This window comes from Lagenorhynchus albirostris, chromosome 6 (genome assembly GCF_949774975.1).
Source record: "Lagenorhynchus albirostris chromosome 6, mLagAlb1.1, whole genome shotgun sequence".
Taxonomy (NCBI): Eukaryota; Metazoa; Chordata; class Mammalia; order Artiodactyla; family Delphinidae; genus Lagenorhynchus; species Lagenorhynchus albirostris.
The window spans coordinates 55297223-55318606 of record NC_083100.1 but is presented as its reverse complement, the minus strand read 5'-3'; the positions used below and the strand labels follow the sequence as shown (position 1 = coordinate 55318606).

General features: G+C 40.1%; 1 protein-coding gene and 1 long non-coding RNA gene across 3 annotated transcripts in view; one reads left to right on the top strand and one right to left on the bottom strand.

Annotated features, from left to right (window-relative positions):
* LOC132522272 (uncharacterized) overlaps positions 1 to 4945 on the top strand; it is a 201060-nt gene extending 196115 nt beyond the window's left edge. For both annotated transcript variants that reach the window (XR_009541141.1, XR_009541140.1), the window contains 2 exons: positions 2311 to 2383; positions 4507 to 4945. This is a non-coding gene — a long non-coding RNA (uncharacterized LOC132522272). The remainder of the gene's footprint in view (positions 1 to 2310; positions 2384 to 4506) is intronic.
* PDE11A (phosphodiesterase 11A) overlaps positions 1 to 21384 on the bottom strand; it is a 415084-nt gene that overhangs the window by 127570 nt on the left and 266130 nt on the right. The window contains exon 10 of the mRNA XM_060152569.1: positions 12648 to 12698. Coding sequence (XP_060008552.1) covers positions 12648 to 12698 — 51 coding nt within the window. The remainder of the gene's footprint in view (positions 1 to 12647; positions 12699 to 21384) is intronic.

Below are 21384 nucleotides of genomic sequence, written 5' to 3'. Positions count from 1 at the left end.
TATTCCAGAAGGTATCTCTGGTTTATTGGTGGATCCAGTTGAAGGGCGCTTTTCTGGTTATACATCAGAGCCTCCAATGTTCAAGCACAACAGAAAGACACTGTTATGACAGGACCAGATGAAGCAGTTATTAATGAGGAGTTTCTGGGCCAATTTAATTGGCACATCCCCGGAAGTTATATTTATTTGCTTTATAAGGTTTGGGTGAGTTTGAGAGCCAAATCAGGGTGACCATCAGTGGGATTAGCTTTGGATACAGAAATGCTTTCAGGACATAATAGAACTTTTTTTTCAATAATGTGACCTAGACAAAGTCTCTCGAGAAACCACTTCAGCAGACAGATCACTGGCGGGTATCACCCAGTGTCTACAAATTATGAGTTATGAAGGGGCTATTGTGAGCACCTCACCTGTGCCTCAGGGAATCTGAAAGATACGTGCATATACACCTCACCTGTGAAGGAGAGCCGTGATACTATCTGCCTCGTACCTCTCTCCTTTCTGGGGCTCTGGTCCTTCTTCCACTCCAACCATGTTTTGTCCTGGGGGCTGACATATTCTTCAATGACTACGCCCCTGTCACAGTTGATTGGTCCAGGGATGGGCACTGGACCAAAACTGGACCAGCTGGAAAACTTCCCTAAGATTCTCCAAACTGGAACTTGGGAATAGTTCTTTCTAGATGGGGTTGCTGAAAGATTAGAAACTTAGGCCCTGACAGAGGCCATGGTGACCCCTTTGTAAGGAAAGCCAGGCTGTAGTCAGCATAGCTGGGGGCTCAAGCTGCAGTGACATAGTTCTGTCCATTTGGCTTGAGGGACCACCGGGGTGCTTGCTGCAGCCAGTTCCAGCAGTGGTCAGTTGGCTTCACAAGCACAGTCTGTGGGGCAGATCTTCCTTTTGCTATGCAGTGTACTCCCATTTGTAGCACTTCCTGGGAGGAACTTTGGGCTTACGTATAGAAGATTTATCTGGGACCTTGCACCCTAAGCAATCCTGCCTTCTCATGAGTGAATTACTGTGCAGGGAGAGAAAGAGCTCCAATGGGGAGAGATGCTGAACATAGCTCACTGCACAGAGAGACATCCCTAACAATCCGATACTTGGACCTTTGGTTTTCAAGGGGGTGATCAAAATAACCAGCCTTTGTTCTCACACATAACTTCTCAGAGAACCAGAGGAAAGCTATATTCAAGGAGATCACTGATGGTTTGAAAGATATTTCAGGCAGAAGCATAAATTTCTCCACGGTTTTAAAGGGAGAGAGATTCCCATGATTTTTCATATTGGAGCGACGAAGTCATAGAAAGCATCTCTCCCTGTTCTCTTTCTTTTCTGAATTCTAAGGCTTTCCTCTTGGTAGTGGGGGGAAGAGTACAAAGTGTCCTTCCTTAAAATCTAGCTTCAGTGCTTCACGGACTTCTTTGACACATGTAAGCCCAGTGGTGAGGATGGCCACCTGTTCCTGCAGAAACCATCACAAAGCTTGGTTTTCACAGAACTCCCTTCCGCCTCCGGAAAGGCCTGAGATGAATTATAATATATGTTAGGAAAATAAACCTAGCAGAGAGAGGAATGGGGTCATTCAGCATAAGAGTTGTTTGGGATTTACCCTGGGGGGGAAATTGCTTTTAGATCCCATAAACCTACCCCTTGAAGTTAGTTTTCCAGAATGCTAAAGGCGGAGAAAGCACACTTGCTGAAACAGTTGGGCTGGATTACTTTACAAACTATGTAACCTTAAAAACAAAGAGGGGTAGGATAGGGAGGGTCGGAGGGAGGGAGACGCAAGAGGGAAGAGATATGGGGACATATGTATATGTATAGCTGATTCACTTTGTTACAAAGCAGAAACTAACACACCATTGAAAAGCAATTATACTCCAGTAAAGATGTTAAAATAAAAACCAACAACAACAACAACAAAAACCAACCAACCCAAACACCCGCAGCAGGATCTCTTGAAATCTGAACTCGTCTATTAAGGAACTAAGCCATAATTACAGAAGGGCTCATAATCAGACCATAAGGATAGCACCAAGCCAGGACCAGAAAAATCTAAGATAAAAAGGGTTCCACATCATTTTGAAAGGGAATATAACAAATTCAGCATGCCTACCTATATCTCATTTTTTTCATTTGTACCCTATAATTATTTGGGCATTTCTCTGTACCTCAGTTTCATCATCTATAAAATATGAAAAATAATAGTAGGGGTTTTGTTAGGATTAAATGAGTTAATACAGGTAAAGCACCGGAAACAGACCTGGCACATGATAAAATGTTCATGAAACGTTTGTTGTTTTCCAGGTGACCGTCACACTGAGTGGACTGAACAGGTACTGGGCAGGAGAGTCCAAGGAAAGGACCTCAGCAGCAAAAAGTGAGTCCCCCAAACTGGCAGTGAGCTGTCTCCCTCAGCTGCCTGATTCATAAATAGGATGCAGCCACCAACGCCTCTTTAAAAGGCCTCTCTGTTAACATTCAATGAAATAAGAGCTACGAAAGCACTTTGGATCAGCAAGCATGCTACAGCTATAATAGCACTACTCTGAGCAAACAGCAATATTTAGACGTATATAATGATTGGTATCAGGTTATCCTACAGTAAGCCTAGAAAATGTATTTTAAAGTCCATCCACCTGGAGATGCTTAACAGCAGAACAGTATATAAGCCTTTTATCCCAGGATAGGTTGAAAACAGCCTGCCCTTTCGTAAGTTCTCACCAGCTCTTCTCACACTGTCCTTTCATGGGTGTATGGATTTGATTACAGTGAATCTAAGGAAGTACCCATAGGCGCTGCTCTGGGCCACCTTCTAGGGCCAACTAGGAGGCCAGCTGCATGGCCCCCAGCCTGGGGGCATGAGGCAAAATCTATTTTGAGCTTGGATCCCTTCTACAACATGGTCTCACAGAAAGGATTCTAGAGTTTTCTGTTATAGTGTGGCTGACAAATTTTCAATTTTTATTAAAATTCTTGCTTGTTCACACACTAATTCGTTTTAATCCCAACCAAATGTTTGAGGCCCTGGATGGAAACATTAGCCTGTATTACATGACAGTCTAAGAATAGTCTCTGTGGTTATTCTTGTTCATAATACTGAGTTTAATTTCTTGGTTTTATGTATATGAGTGTCTAATGCAAAGACAGCAAAATCTTGTGTCACTGACTATGGGGCTTCTGATGCCTGGTTAAGGTGATGTCTGTAAAAACTCCATGAATTGCTCCTAGGGAAACAAAAGCACCAGAAACAGAGTTACTATACCACCAACCAGCAGCATTCCTAGCAAGAAGAGCGTGGAATAGCTCCACCAGCTCTGGTAACGAAAGGCCTGCTTTTGACGGGACAGAGCAGAGCCCCTCAGATGGCTGGGTTCAAGCCCTGTTGCAGGCATGCTGCAGTGCATGCACAACAATGAGAATAATGGAGCATCTGACCAGCTGACCTCTGGCTACTGACCACACTACCTCACCATCCACATCGCTTCGCCACCAACTCCCAGCCCCTCCAAGGGGCCTCCCCGGCCACCCACTGGGATACAGCCAGTGGGATGGCTTTGACCAGGCTTTGTCGATAAGGCTGAACCACAGGGAGATTTTCCCAATCCTTCTGCCTCGCGCCTGGGCAAATGAATAAGCTGCCTGTGTCACTAACATATTCCAGGTCATGCACACACACAAACATTATTAGATCTTGGAATTACTTTTAAATTACTGTCTTTTAGGTTTTAACCGTTTTCCTAGAAATGCAGCTCAGCAAATCCTTGCGTGGAGCAAGGATGGCACCCAGTGGCCAAAGTGTTTCATCTCAGATCTTGTTTTCTCACAGATTTTCTGTTGCTTTTCTCTTTGGAAACAATGAATGCCGCAAGATCTTTTTCTAAAGCCAGAGTTGAAACTCCAGATCACTTGACCCCTTTGAGCTAAAGTGCGCGCGCACACACAAACACACACACACACACACACTCACACACACAAATTGGGGCAGTATACAGAGATTAATTCAGAATAACTTCTAAAAATCCTCAAAGATTTACCTTAAATGTCTTGTGTTAAAGTCATCATATTGCAGATATGCAGATTATTTCTCATGATGTCCCTAATATCATACATCACCCTAGGAAATATTATAGAAACATAAACCCAGTCTCACATTCTTCACTTCCTATCTTCCCCCAAATAGTCTCTAGTTCATGAGTTCTCATGCCTTAAGCATAAGACTTTATCTCCTGACAAGTGCTTTATCATTAAACTGATATTTGCAATCTCATATCCTTGTTATCTTTCCTACAAGGTACTTGGCAGGTCTGGAGAGCACAGGATAATAAAGTGAGACTGCTCTTTTTCCTTTGAGCTTTCCAGATGTCGAGAGATTTCTATACAGCTAGATAGCCAATCAGACTGTAAGGAAGACAAGCAAGATGTCAGAATAATGGATCATGTACCCTCTTGCTAAGAATGATGCAATATCTTCATAATGTTTGCTGTTTCCAATTTCCTTAGGTTTCTAAGCAGTCTGAAACCCCAGGGCAAGAAGTCACATGGATGGCACAACCACAACACAAAAAGAAGCTTCTAATAAAATAGCTAATAATAAAATATATTGATTGCCCAAAGAATACCACAAAAAGTCTCTTTTAAAATGTCTATGTTAAGTTCAGCCCAAAATTCTGTTTTTCTCAGACATCATCACCATTCATGCTTATTTGGCCCCCAGGCTGTTGAAATGCCATGAAGGTTCCAAGATAATAGTTAGATCAAAAGAAGCGGCTTCAGGATAAAAATCCATGATATTGCTTACACTTTCCTATTCAGCCACCTGGAAAGAAGCACTGTCTTCAGAGTCAAAATAAAACACTGGAGAGAAAAATCAAAGCCAAGCATGTGCATTGTTCTTGCTGGTGCTTTTGTTCTTGTTGTCTCATATGTAAAATGGAGCTGTGATAACCCTGCCCTCACCAAGAGGTTGTGAGGCTCAAGTGAGATAAAGGTATGAAAAGGTTTTTATATACTGAAAAGTCATTATTTAAGATATTATCAGGGCTTCCCTGGTGGCGCAGTGCTTGAGCCTCCGTCTGCTGATGCAGGGGACACGGGTTCGTGCCCTGGTCCGGGAAGATCCCACATGCCGCGGAGCGACTGGGCCCGTGAGCCATGGCCGCTGAGCCTGCGCGTCCGCAGCCTGTGCTCTACAACGGGAGAGGCCACAACAGTGAGAGGCCTGCGTACCGCAAAAAAAAAAAAAAGATATTATCATTCAAACATTTATAGGTAGCACTAGTGTAAGTTTTTATTCTGAAGAGACTGAGCCTTTTGTCTTACCTAAAATAATCACTTATCTTCCTCACGAGTATTATTGTACTATTTCACCCTTCAAATGTAGTAGAGCAACGGTGGGCTTTGGAAATCACTTATAATATATAATTAAATCAAGTTGAGCCAAATCTTCTACCAAACACCCAAGTTTTTAAACAAAGCTTAATTTAAAGCTTAGGGTATTTAGAAATTATAAGGACTCCAAGATGTTTTGTCAACTTTATGTTGCTTTCTGTTTTATTTTCCCCTTCCTTCCTACAGATAAATTTTACAGGCTTGTAAAATTATAGCGTTTTATAGCTGGAGATGGCTTTGTTTTTCAGATGAGGAAACCTGAGGCCTAGAAATTTTAAATGAGTCAGGAGGTTTGGTGGCTGCTTTGTCTGCTTACATGTTTGCTCTTTCTTGCCTTACTGTCTGTGGCCTTATAAAGACTGCCTTAAAAGGGGAGGCTCTGGCTACTGAGACTGTAGAAAACCCTTCAATCAGACACTCTCTCCTAATTTCATATTTCAGATGGTACCTTGGAACCAACAGAATCACGCTTTTAAGATTTTGAATAGATCCATTTTCAACTGAGAGAAAACATACAGAATTACCAAAGCAGTACATAATTTCAAAAATAGGTAGAAGGGAAAGAATACAGGCTCATACAAATAAAAAGAATTAGATAGGAATCCTGAGATTCAAGAAAATAATAGTTTTAAAGAATTTAGTCAGCAGGGTACTGGTAGCAGGACACGTGACTGAAGAATCTCACTTAACATTAAAGAAATTGCTGAATCAACTAAGAATTAATTTGCCCTGCTGTAGAGCAAGGAAGGACAGATATTGTCGTTACTGAATACTCCAAAGAGAACATCTTAAACAAAGACAATGAATCCCTTTGTTTTCATGTAGTTTATGCTTCATAGGAAATCCAGAAAACTAATCATCAAGAGTTTAAAACAAGGGGTTGAGGCAGGATTTGCAGACACTCTCAATGTCATAGACACTTGCTTCAGAATTCTACTCACATGTTGTAACTTCCTCTGCCATCAAAACTGCAAACAGTTCAATGAATTTGGTCACTTGGTAGAAATTTCTCCAGCACCCAGGAGCAAGGCATGGCTTTAGGTGATTGAAGGGTTACAAAAAGGAATTAGACAAGGGCTCTCACCTAAAAATGCTCCTAGTTTCACCAGATGCTTAGACGGGTGCACGAAGATTTATATCACAGGGTAAACACTGATAAGTACAATGAAAGAATGAGCAGATCACCTTGGCCTGAAGGACAGTTAGAATGACTTCATGTGGGGGGGCAACTGAGCAGGATGAGATGGCCTGTTAGGACTTTAAATATGCAGAGAGAGGAATAGGATGGGAACAAAGATAGGGAAGGGCAAAGTATGGAGAGAAAACATCACATAGAACTCGTGTGAAGGGTGGGTAAATGGGAGCATGAGAAACAGGCTGGAAAAGTGAACTGGGGCTTAAAGCTCAGAGCACTTTTAATGAGCATTGAAAGAATTTGTAATGATGGACTCCAAAGGCTTATAGCAGACGCTAAGCGTTGTGAGAAGGAAACTGGCACCAACGGAAGAGTACTGCTGATTTGGCAGCTGTGTACAGGATGAATTTGGGAGTGCAGCAGGGAGCCCAGACAGGAGAGCACTGCATAGCCACCGTCTGCGTGAGAGAGGAAGACCTGAACTGTGATGGCTGTGAGGATGATGAGAGACGTTCCGAGTCCGAATGGAGGGGACAGCACATGAGAGTGGGGGGCGTGAGGTCTCAAAGATAACTGCACAATTACATCTACAGTGCACGTCTGGAGAGGAGGGTGAGGGGAGCGTAACAGGAGTTTGTAGCTTCTACCTAAACTGAAGAAAGAGCAGAGAGAAAACCAACCATTGTGATGGCTAAGTCACGCCCATATCATTGAAGTGACGGGCTATTGGTTCGTTATTTCCGGTTCCATCTCTATAGTTGCAGATGGCTCTTACTAGAGAAAACCAGAAAGAAGGGAGAGTGATCCAGGCCCAGATGCCCTAGTGTTCTGGAAGGTTCTGAGCCCTTTGGCCTTTACAGTTGCCTTCATTGTTCAGGGGTCAGGGCTCTAACTGGGCCACCCTGTCTCCCTACACTGCTGTCTTCCCTGGACCTTCCGGACTGTCACTGCTCTGAAACCAAAACCGAACTGCCTTTGATTTCATTCCCTCAGGCTCAGACTCCCTGGGCCTTCAAGTGTGACACGTAAGGAACGCAGGGAACCCAGCTGTGTTAATGGGTAGAGGCAAGAAAGTGGGAGGATCTCCGCCCAGGAAAAGTAAATGTTCATAGTGCCCTTTGGGAGACAGCTTTCAAATGGAAAGAAGTGACAAACAGTGGCTATTTAAGGTGATCTGAGAGGAGGTCAGGGTCACCACAGGATGTATTTGGCCAGGTGGGTCCTTGAAGAGCCCTCCACTCAGAGACGCTCAGTTCAGCAGGAGGAAAGATCAGCCTGGACTCGCAGCCCTGGCTCCCCTCACATCACCCCCCCCCCACCTAGTATTTTCTACACTTGGAATGACAAAGTACAAGCATCTTTTTTCTGATGTGGCATTTGATTAAGACACAATTCATCAAGAGGACTGTGTATGAACACATGGACATTTGAACACAAGGACTCCATATATTTATGGGGTTGTCCTAAGCAGCTCAGGCCATCAGCTCAGTCTGCTGCCTTAGGAGCAGAAGATGCACATTAGGATGCTGACTCAGCTGTTTCCCCTGCAGTCAATTTCTTGCTGAAGGTTCAATAACTTTCCCTGACGATAAAAAAATCTGATATTAAACTTGGCATAAATACTATTTAAAGTCAAAACAACCCCCTCAATTCCAGAGGTGGGGGGGGGACCAGAGAGGAGACAGAATAGGTTAGGTATAAGATGATAGCCAAATTCTGTTATAATGCTGCGAAGTCATCTTTTAAACAACCTTAGAAATAAGCTCGAGTGAACTGGAAAGTCATTGTTGAGATTCCCAAAGGCAGCCTTTCATGAAGGCTGTGAGGGCTGAGACTAGAGAAACAAGGGAGAGTTCTTCTTCCCTCCCTGGCACCCTGAGGCCTGGGGTTACCCCTGGGCCATGAAGGCACCTCTGTGGGAACACTCAGCCTGCGGGAGAGCAGCTGGAAGATGTTCCCTACTGACAGGGGTGGGGAACACGAGCTACCCAAACCTCTGCCACACAGTGCCCTGTGCCATTTCTCCCCTCTCTATACAGTGCACTTGTCCTCTGCAAGAAGCTGCTGCAAGGATTGGGCTTTTCCACAGCTCCACAAATGGAGCTGGCAGGGCAGTGGTCAGCACACCTGCTGCCTTCCTGCAATTAGAAAAAGATGCACCCTCTGGAGGCTCCATTACTAAAAAGCATCCCGTGCACTTGGCCGGCCAGGTGGGGATCAGTCCCAACTCCTGCCTCCCTGTGTAAGAACCCTCGTGCAGGGCCCTATGACAGACACATCCACTGGCATAGTGGCAAGGGCGGTTCTGAGGGCAGGAACTTCTTATTATAACATCTGAATATTTCATGGGTCAAACGTGTCTCCTGAAACTTAATTACTTACAAAAATAGTACATCACATCCCATTGCTCAGCCTGTCCCCTGCCATCCATCTCACAGAGGAGGCCATAAGATCCTATTTTTGATGTAGCCATTCGTATTTTGGTACGTAAAGGCCACAGGGAGCACCTATCCTCAGTACTTTATTTGCTTTACCAGGATGTTAATTTGTGGCCTAGGCAATAACACTGAAAACTTGAAATATGCAAGAGGCAGTCCAAACCCAAACACCCAACATGAGTTATTGGCGTTTAATTACTGAGGCAGTTAAATAGTGCTGTAAACGAGTTCATCTCTGATTGCAGCCATAACCCTTGCAGTTTGGAATTGAAAGAAGGGATGATAGAAGATGGCAATATAACATGAGGACGTCCATGAGTTGGTTTTAATTGGTAAACTGGCATATATAGTGATAACAGTTTGGTCTGCCCAATGCATTGGAATCCTAGGAAAGTGCATAAAATTACGGAAGCATATAATTGGTGTACTAAACTCATTTTCTTATGTTATCACAGCTGACATCTTCAGGTTACTAAAAGCCTTTAAACCAGTCATCTTCAAAGAGATCTAACTGACAATATGGTCTTTATATATTATTCCTGTTCGCACCAAGCAGAAGAGATGTAAACAGGCACTAAAATCTGCACAAATTTTCTGGGCATATCTTTGTTATTTCAAGTTCAAGGAAGATCAGTAAATGTTAATGAGGATAAAAACCATTCTTTAGATCCTGGTTTCCTCATTCAATGCACAGGGCATCAACCCATAAAGGATAAACTAATATTATAACCTGAATCAGACTTTCAAAAAGTTAACCCATTAGTTTGAGGAAGTTCTGTGATCTTTTCATGTATAGGGGACCCTACATAAAGGACTGTTTCCCAAGGTATAATGATATATTAGAATGACAAAGATGGGCTTAGGTTCTGACATTCTTGGATGAGCAATTATATGTTGTTTCACCTACTTATTCTGCTTAGACAATCTAGGCGCACTTCTGGGACGGTTTTCACTCTCTAACCACCGTTCACCCACTCACCACCACACACCTCTCAAGGAGATTTTTCCCAACAGGAGAAATGGGGTTAACCGAACAAAACAAAATGAACAGAAACACCCTCCCCCTGTCTTATGGCATTCTAGAATAGGAAAAGAAATCCCCAAATGTGGAAGAGTGTGAAAGAGGAAGAAAAGGTAAGTGGAAAGGTAATGTGGTATCATCCTAGCATGAATGATTATTGAAGATTCACTACAGGTTTATCATATAGGAAATCTGTGTTCCTTTAGGCCATACCACCTAGGAGTACAAATAGTAGTGAATTAAAGTGATTAACGGTATGTATCACACGCTCCAGTATTTTGAGATCTCTATCTCTCCTACTTGTTCCTGGGATTACTCAAGGTTCTTGTCCTTAAGATGTGATCACTCAGCTCGCAGTGAGTCCTTCCACCTCTGCTGGTCATATTGGTAGGCAGGTGTCTTGCCTCTGGCCATAGTGATGCTTCCTTCCATTGGGCTGCTGCTTCCTGTTGTGTGCTACTGACACTCTGGAATCCCTGTGCTCTTGGGGTAATTTAATGCACTGAAACCATACTAAAGTCCATGCCTTTTGTGTTCATTCATGTTCTTAGCTGAGAACATGAATCCATGGGAAGCTGGAGTAAGAGACAAATCCAAAAGACAAACTCCATGCTGAACCTGGAATCATCCAGACACTGAGGCCCATGGCCTCAACTCCCAAAAGGGAGTTTTTGACTCAGAAGCCCTCTTAGTCTTTCATGTAAACAGACCACATCTCACTGGTCTTCTAGACATGTCTGAATCCCAGATATGGTGAAGCTTAGGCTGCAACTGGAATCTGACCTGTGTACATATGTATTTGACCTCCAGATCCTGTTAGCACTCGATGATGAAATAATTTTCTTCCCAAAATTCTGGCTTAATCTCTGAATCACTGATCACTAGCTTGGTCCCGGCTGGGCATAATCCAACACACTGAAACTCAGCCATACTTTAACTCATGAAATCTCATGGATAACTCTGATTCTACATTTCAAATCTCTCTTTTCTCTCCCTCCCTCTCTCTCTAAATACATATATTATACATACATACATATAGATATATAGTACTAGCTCTGTTAAAAAAGTATTGCAGTAGCCAAGGTTACAATATTTTTGAATATATGCATAGTTTATTTGTATATATTGGTCAAAACAAAGCACTTATTTACTGTGATTTAGCTACAATGTTAGGAAACTGCCATTGCACACACTCTACTGTGAAACTTCAGTAAATACTTTTCTATGTGCAGGATTATTTTAAGCCCACTGCAATTATAAGACATCAGCTACTAATTATGATAATGTTTTATTTACTTTATATATCAAGAAAAAAAGCCATTAGGTTAAAATTATCTACTATATCTCAATTATATTGTAACAAGATATTCACTAATATCTTACAGGATAAAATCTGGAATACATCACTTTAGTTAATAATCTTGATCATTTTAAGATGAAATAACCCATTTTTCTCAGATTTAAATACTTCATGTTTTTAGTATGTTTGTGAACTAAAAATAAAAAAAGCATGGCAAATTCTAAGACAATGGTGTTTGCCTTACTCTAAGCAAAGAATTAAGCCTGAACATAGGGCAATACTTTTAGAGAGTAGACAGCTATTGATTTTGGCTGCTCTAGCTCTAGACATGTCCCATCATATAGCTTCTGCAGTCATATTTAGTCCATTATGAGCTTTACTGTATTTCTCCCTACCTGCCCCTTTTATCTTTTAGCAATTAAGATGATTATAAAATGGTAAAAATATAAAAAACAAAACAGTAAAAACAGTAAAATGTTTATGGAAACTTATTTCCATAAGTAGAATTGCTAGGTAACTGAACTTGATTAAAGTAAAAAAGCTTTAAATATTTTTGATGGAAATATTTATCAAATGTATATAATATAAAATATAAAAATTTATATATAACCATGTTTTGAACATTTTCTTAATGACTAATTGTTTTGAGTTACAGAACACTAATGCTTTTTGGATTGATTCAATCATTCATTCATTCAACCATTCAACAAGTATTTATTGAGTGCTACTATGTTCCAAGAACTGTGAAAGGCAGTAGAGATAGAGCAGTGAACAAAACATACAAAAAGCACTGCCCTGCTGGTGCTCATATTCTAGGTGGTATGTAGGATGTTTATCTCTACAGCAAATGGACCCTGACTGCTGTGGTTGTAGCTGTTCTGTCTCCTTCCTCTGTTGTCAGCTGTCACCTCACTGGCACCATGCTTTGTATTGTACCTGATCCATAGTAAGCACTTGGTAAATGGTAGCTACTATTATCCTAATCTCTTCACTTATTTTTACAGAAGAAGATATAAGCCCTAAGATTTTTTAGTGAACAGAAAGTTAGAGGTAGGACCGAGGCCAAAAGCAGGCATCCTGATTCTCACCATGTTACACAGATCTTTTTCTGATACCCTGCACACTTAAAAAAAAGAAAGAAAGAAATACTGAATCATTTAAATGATCATGAAGGGGCCGTTCAGCTCTATATAAGTCCCTCTTACCCTCTAAAACTGAAATATGCAAACATGCCTTCCCCTAATTCTATTCCCCCAACATTCAGTGGGCAGACCTCGTTCTAGAGACAAGTAACAAAGGGTCCGAAAGCCCTGGGAAGTTTAACTTTATGCACCATTAGGGCACCATTTGCTCCCTTACCTTAAACTTGTCAACTTCAGCTTTTGAACATGTTGCATGATAAGATAGCACCTGGCTCAGAAAAAAAGGAAAAGAAACTTTAATAACGAGACATGATTCAATTTTCTGAAATTCTCCTGGCTTAAAAATAAATTTTGTTCATGTATATCACCTTGACATAACAGTGAATGCTAATGCACGATGAGATATTTCCAGTAACAGTCTGTGACACAGATTGTCATCTGTGCAACTACAGTGGAATCTATTAGAATGTGGAATGGAACAACAGCCCATGTTAAAGGCTAAGTATTTTATATCAGGATGTTTTTATAAGTAGTTATTTTATAAAAGGGACATAATGTGGCTCAAGACCACAGTTCCCAAAGATGTGAATACTTGTCCTGTGAAATGCTTTGGAACACAAATAAATTAAAAGGTGGGGTGTGTGTGTGCGTGCATGTACGTATGTGCGCAAGTGTATGTGTGCATGTGTGTGTGTACTGTGGCAAACTACTGTGTACTGTGGCAAACAGTAGCTTGCTGACTCAATTTCCATGTCTGGTCTATGTTCACTTGCCTGCTTTTGTTGTACAGGAAAGATTACATTGTTATGCCCAATCATCTGCAATGATTTTTGTAAGAGGATTTTATTTCCCTGTCCTACTGACAGCCTGTTATAGGTCTAGAGTGCAAAGGGAAAGAGAAATGAGGCTGGCCAGGGACTGCCCTGCCCCGGACTTCTTGTTTTGTAGAACAAATAAACTCACATTTGCTCGAGTCAGTATTGGATGTTATAAGGTATATGTACACACTTACGCACGCACAAACGTAATGTATATATTATATATACGCTATCAGTCCCAGCCTTAATCTATACATATCTCAAACAAATAAACCTGAGAAAAGCTAATTCCCTCTTCAACTACCAACCTTAGAGAATCTCAGTGCATGTTTGGCCCTGAAAAGCGAAATAACACATTTTATTTTGTTAAACTCAGCATTTCCCAAATCTAGCCACAGAACTTCCTTTTAGGTGATATATTCATCTAGGAACATTCCAACCTGATAACCTATTGACCAAGGACTTTGAGAAACACTGACCCAAGTTATGTACCATCCGTATGATAGAAGCAGAGCCACAGTGGAGGCAGTGTCTCACAGAGGTTAGAGCACAGCCTCTAGAGCCCGACTGCCAGGGCTCTACCGCTTCCCAGCTGTGGGAGTGTGGGCCAGCATCTTCATAACTGAACAGATTTTGCTCTTTTGGTTCATAGTTTACTGTGGTAAACTTTAGTTTGGCTGCCATTACAAAGTCGCCTTCTGTAGATTCAATCTTCAAAATTTATCTTTATTTACTTTACAGAAAAATTCCCCTGAAACTCAAAATCTCTGCCTCCGGGTGTTGCGTGGCCAGGCTTTTAGTATTTAAGGCATATTACCCACTCCCTTTATTTAAATCAACTTTACTTACTTCCTTTATTATTATTTTTTAAATAATAAAAGCTATTAACTTCACTACATTGAAACTATTTGAATGAGTGAAGCAATTATTACAGATTAAGAATTCTGTCCACTTAACATGTTCTTTTGTTTTGTTTGTCATTATTGAAGTGTAGTTCTTTGTATATTTTAGATACAAATCCTCTGTCAGATGTATGTTTTGAAAATGTTACCTCCCAGTCTGTGGCTTGTCTATTATTTTCTTTCTTTCTTTCTTTCTTTCTTTTGTTTAATTGTGAAAGGATTCCCACCATCTAGTTAATTTATACATCGATCACCTCACATACTTATCTTTTTTTTTTTTGTGAGAACATTTAAGTTCTACTCTCTTAGCAAATTTCAGTTATACAGTAGTGTCATCAACTAGTCACCATGTTGTGTATCAGATCTTCAAACCTTATATGTCTTATAGCTGAAAGTTCGTACCCTTTTATCAACCAATTTTTCTTTCTTTTTTTTAAGCAGTTTTATTTGCTTTATTTTTATTTTTTGAAAATTTTTATTGAAGTATAGTTGATTTACAATGTTGTGTTAGTTTCAGGTGTACACAAAGTGAATCAGTTATACATATATCCCAATTTTCTTTTAATGAACAAAAGTTTTCAATTTAGATCAAGTGTGAATTGTCAGTTTTTGTGTATTGTATTGTTTTTATGTGTCCTTTCTAAGAAATTTTGCCTATCCTAAAGTTGTGAATCCATACTTTTTGCTATCTTTTACAAATTGTATAGTTTTATAGTATTGTTTAGGTCTATGATACATCTGAAATTAAATTTGTGTATGATGTGAGATTAAGACTTTAATGAAATAAATGCCTTGGTTACTTTGTTATGATTCTTAAATTTTCCGGAGCCAAAACTTGGAGCCAACATCATTTTGGAGTTCATTCTGAGATCTTAAGCCTCTCTACCTGCCAATCTATTAAGTCTAATGACAAACTGATATCATAATGGAATAATCATAGTTCAGGCATACAAAATAGAGTTGGGCAGCCATTGAGGATCTGTTCTCAGATATTTCTCTGCACCACTGAGAACTTGAACTTTCTGTGAACTATACCAAACCTAAGGACAGCAGCCATTTTAAAAACAACATCTGCTAGCTGGTCTCAAGGTTGTTCCCCGTTATAACTATGCAACCATTTTGGACCCCAACCAATTCTTGCTTAACAAGCACCCTTACTTCTTGCCAGTTCCAATTATAATTCTTGGTGAACAACTCATGTAACTAACTGTGGCTCTGCAGTTCTTGACTTTATAAGCTTTGTCCATTTTGTAGTCCAGTGGAACACAATTCAAGTGCTTCTTGAATCTGTGTCTCCCGGGCTGCAGTCCTAACAAACCCCCAGTAAATGCCTCTTTATTTCAATCAGGTCTCCGTTTCTGGAAGTTTGGTTAACAGTTCATAGGAATTTACTTATTCTATCTAATTTGACCAAGTTAACAATAAGTTCTACCCTTTGAGTCTTTTTGCGCTGAGAGTTCTCATTTACTTTTGTAAAACTCTGAGAACCAGTAAAGGGAGCGGGAGAATGACCTCACACAAGAATCTCACAGCCACTTTCTTCCGAAAAAGTACAGTCTCTTGTGGATGAGCAGGGAGGAATCATCAGCTAATAAGAGTACCTTGTTCCTGCAGGAGCAGGCCCTTTGGTAAACCGCAATCTGGGAGGATGTAGCATTGTCCCCTCTAAGATTCCCTAGAAAGGCAACAAGCCAGCAAAGCTTGAGATTCCTCAAGACAAGGGGATTCTTGAGTCCTGCCACAGAATACTCTGATTTTTCTCCTTCCAAGCAGTTTCTGCTGTTTGGTCCTAAAGGGTTTCCTGGGATGCATCAGGAAGATGGAGATGTTTCATTGCTCCAGTTACCCTCTGGATTTGCTCTACACACAGAGCACAGCAATGGGAACCCAGCAATATCTGTACCCCTTTCATATAAACCATCAATGTAGCTATCACACAATCCTGACTAGATAGAAGTACACAAAAGCGATCTTGCTTAGCTCCTAGCTTCTTACGGTAGTAAAGTCTCTGATCAAATGTGATCACCTCACTGTTTTTAACAAGCATCTACAAAGGTTGTGAGGACACACAGGACTTTTCCTCATCACCTGTGGTCAGTGATCACATCCCATTCACTCCTCAAACTGCATCAGTTTTGGTTGTGCCCCCATAATTTCATTGAAACAGCTTGTATAAAGGTTTTCAGTTTCTTGCTACCAAATCCAAATCTTGCTGGACAAATCTGCAAATGTCTTTTGCAGCAATATTGAGCACAGGTGATCACTCTTGCCTTTTTTGAAGAATCTCCTCTCAGGGCTTTCTTGACACCACACTATTTTGGTTTTCATCCTACTTTTCTGCCTGTTCTTTCTCTGTGTTATTTGTTGGTCTGTCTCCTCTACTTTAACTCTAAATGTAGAAGTTTGTTGGGCTCAGTCTCTCCTTCAGTGATGTCATACACACTCACAGCTTTATACATCACCTATAGGTTGACAACTTCCATATTTAGCGCTAATTTCTCCTTGAGCTTCAAACTCACATATTATGCTGCTTACATCACTAACTTCCTACTTGGTTGACTCACTGGCATCTCAAATTTAACACATCTAAACATGCCTGTTGATTTTCCCATCTGTAGTAGGCAGAATGATGCTCCTTGCCCCTTCATGATATCCACATCCCAATCCCTAGAACATGTGCATATATTTATGTTACACGGCAGGGGGGAATTAAGGTTTCCAATGGAATTAAGGTTGCTAATCAGCTAACCCTTAGATGGGAACATTATCTTGGATTATCTAGAGGAGCGTAATGTAATCACAAGGTCCTTAAAAGTCAAAGAGGAAAGCAGGAGAGTCAGACTCAGTGATGTGATGTGAGAAATATTGAAACTCCACTGCTAACTCTAAAGATGGAAGCGAGCCACGAGCCCACAAACGCAGGTAGCCTCTAGAAACTGGAAGCACTATGAAGGCAAGGATCAGATATGGTTTTGGTCACCAGAGGGTATCCTGTCCCTAGGAGAATGCCTGATACTTAGTTGGCACTCAGTAAATATTTAATGAATCATGCAATAGAAAATAATCTTAAAAGAAAAGAATCTTTCTATTTCTTGTATGCTTCTCTGCTTCTATTATTAGTGGCCTTAATTTATGCTTTTTCCTCAACAAAAATCATAATATGTCTTAGAGCATAGACTGAACAGTGTAGGTAGGGTTGTCAGATTTAGCAAATAAAAATACAGGACCCCCAGTTAAATCTGAATTTCAGGCAAAACATTAATATTTGCACTATTTGGGACATACTTCTACTAAAAATATTATTCGTTGTTGATCCAAAGTTCAAATTTCACTGGGTGTCTTGTGTTTTTACCTGGCAGCCCTACTTCTCCAAATTAAGAAGGCTAGAAACAAGTATGGAACACTCTGCACCATGTTCCCAAATATTCATGTTCCTCACCCAACCCCAACCCCACAGCAATTCGCAGTGACTTTTTCTTCACAGCATTTTATCTGGCAATCTTACTGAATATCTTCAGTCTAGAATATTTTCAGCAATGCCAAAAAACCTCATTAATCTAAAATCTGTGACAAATCTATGGATGCCATTGAAGGAAATATAACAAAAACAAATCCTGATTACTTATAGCATAACCAATATTCCAAAGAGAATCATTACTCTGTGTGTGTGTGTGTGTGTGTGTGTGTGTGTGTGTGTGTGTGTGTGAGTGACCATGTGGCACAGCTAATGACTAAAGATCAGGCAAATTTCTATGGTTGAGAATAAAATGACAAATTAAAGAATTTATTTTTTTAAACTACTATTGTTGTTAAGCCCTTTTGGATAAGTTAAAGCTTCCTCCATGATTCCAGACTACATTAATTTTATAAGAATTTCCTCATAGGTTGTTGGGTTATGAGAGTTTAGCCATAACACACACATTCACAAATTTTGTTTGACCGCTAAATAAAATCTGTATAACATTTACATTCAAAAGTAAACAGCTGACCCACAGAGCACTTGACAAACATTAAACTTTCACAAGAAAATGTCTATCCCAGATAGATTTATCTTTTGTGTCTGTATTAATTTAGAAAATATTTTAAAGTAAAATCTAGTGACTCAGTTTCACTAGATTTTACTTTAAAAGATTCTATTAAGAAATCTTTATAGTTCCAAAAATAAATCACTATTTGCAAAACCCTACCAACTGCAATTACCTTTTGCAATTACCTTTTACCAAAACAAAGAAACAGAGGCAAGAAAATGTAAAATAAAGCAATTATCAGACTCATGCACAACAGAGTGAAGAAGTCATGTTTTTGCGTCGAGTCTCCACAGCAGGAAATGACCATTAACTACATTTCAAAAGAAAAACCATGAGCTGAGCTCTGAAATAGGACCACTGTAGTAAGCCTTGCCCTCCACCACGTGCGGTTCAAGACCAGAGCCAAATGCTTGCCTTGCAATCCCAGGAACTGCCCCTAAGTAGCTGAGGGCAAATCTCTCACATCAGTAGTATTGAATGTTAATTTATTGTGAATCTAGGAAGCCATTTGCTCCTGTAATGAGAAATGGACCATTACAAATGCTGGCTGCCAGGAGCACAAACATAAAGAACCACTTAACAAGGAATAGGAACACAGACCTCGCTGAGGACCCAGACTGGCTGTCTCGGGTGGCATGAATATCTACTGATATGTTTATGGCTCAGGTGGCAAAGTGACACTTGGTGGCACTTGGAAAGTAAACTGATAACAGAGTTAAGTTAAGGTGGTCTGAAGTAAAATTCAAATAATTTATATTGATGAGCTCCAAAGAAGTAAAGAAACTTAGCGATCAGCAGCAGGCCTCCGGCCAAGGATGGTGACGAACCACAGCAATGAAAAGTCAATTTACCTGCGATGACATGATGGAAGTGCTAACTGAGTGAAGAAGCATTCTCCAGGATTTCTTAACAAGAGGATGGTAGGCTTCAAAGACACTGCAACTGAATGAATGCAGAGAAACTGAGAAATCATCAGTTTCTACTGTCAAATATTTAAGAAACTGCCTGCTGCTTAATGGAATGAAATGTTTCAAAAAGATAACTTCAAATAAGTGCATCTGCTGTGTGATCTGTTATCACACCCTTTGGATTATATCTGTCATAAAACATATTTTTAAAATTCTAAAAGTGACAAAACCTTTCTGAATTTAAAGTAGAATAAAAGATAACAGCAGAATCTGGGGTAATAAACAAAACAGTCCATTGTCAGGATGACTTTAAGGTCAGCTGCTTTTTAAATACTACGTGCAGGAAACAAGGGCCACACTTGTAGTTCATATCAACATATATTTATGGTGTACCTACTATGTGTAAACCATTGTGATAGATATTTTGGTCATCTTTTTCCCATATTGGCAAATACATTTTATTGGAGGCCTCAGTTTTATTTGATTGTTGGTAGTTGTATGAAGCACTGTGCTGAAAATGATTGTTGAGGCTTAAGGGGGAGCTCAGCAGGAAAGTACGCTGTGATTGATTAGTGATGTCTTCCATAGGCTTTGGGGAGGGAAGAGTGGTGGCACGTGTGCTATGTATTTGCAATCACTGAAAACATCAGAATATAAGAAATGACTCTCTGGATCAAACTCATTCAGACTCTATTGATGAAAAGTGATGCAAAATATATTTTGAGAAAATCATGGATGTCTAAATTTAAATGATTAGGGATACACCTAAAACACAGATGTACTTTTGATTGTCAATTTCATTTTGTATTAGGTAAAATTTCTACTGGCAATAAACCTATTAGCTCTGTAGCCAGCCACTGGCCCTCTGTGATATAAGAAAGAGTGACCGACCTTCTCAGGTAAGAGGCTAAAAGTTCTCCATTTGACCAGTAGGACAAGCTGGTAGAAGGTATAAGAAAGTACAATTACAAGAAAGTACCAAGTTCTTACTGGGTCCATCTTCTTAGGTATTTAAAATAATTGTCTTGGTTTTGAAAAAACAGGCTTCCTGTTATATGGAAACAGGAAGAAAATAAAAGCATCTATTAAATTGTGTTTAGGGGGATATGAGTAAAAGGAGTTTTCCAAAGAGCTTCTTGTACTGAAATCTATCTTGACAACAGTGTCCATATAAAAAGACCTCTAGGGTAATATGAGACCTGCCCATCTTGCCTGGATTCTCTTTTAATTAATCTTCTTGACAGAACAGACATGCCATTTTTACATTTCATTCAAAGATATGGAGTCAACTTCTCCAGTGGTTTGAGAGAGGCCTCAACTTAGGATGAGAGACACATTCATTATTTTTTCACCCAAAGCAAAGATTTAATTTAATCATTCTATGTCACTACCAGATTAAAATGTTAATATTTATAATCACACTCCAAATTTCAATCTAATTTTGAAAAGTAAGCCCTAAAAATACTGTCATTATTATAAACGTTACCCATTAGCTAGAATATAATGACAACACTAGAATATAATTCTTTTGGTAGCTACTGAAACTATCTTTCACTCTTTGCTCATAAGTTGTTAAACATTGGTACTTGTGCACTTTCCAGAGGATAATGTTATCTTGTATTATATAAATCCTGAAAATTAACAGGTACTCTGAAACTACATCCAAATTATTATCCATGGCAGATGGAGCAGGCCACACATTCTTTGACACTCTTCCCATAAGAAGTGGAGTCTACGTCCTTTCCCCTTGACTCTAGGTGGGGTTCATGACTGGTTCACTAGTAACATAATGTGTAATAGTGATACTGTGCCAGCTGCACTGGGCTTCTATATCCCAGCCCTTGAAACATCCTCCCTCGTAGCTCTGAGCTGCTGTATATAAGGCCTATTTACCCTGTGAGAAGTTCCAGCCACATGGAGATGCCTGAAGGATGAAATACCAAACACAAGGAGAGAGAGGCCAAGGAACACCACGAAGCCACACGTGTGAGTGACTGAAGAAGCCATCTCAAAATGCACTGTCCAGTTCCAACCACCCCAGCTGACCCATGTGGATCAGAGATGAACCACCTATCCCGGCCATTTTGGAATTCCTGACCCATAGATCAGGAGCCTTTTGTGTATCTTAAGACACTAAATTGCAGGATAGTTGGTTAAGAAGCAATAAATAAACAAAACAACATCAAACTTCAACAGGGCTTGCCACCCTATGCCATCCACAGATTTCTGCAATTCAGGTGTCAACTGAAGCTCATCTTTCAAAATCTAGGTAAATTGGTTTGAACCCTTAAAACTATA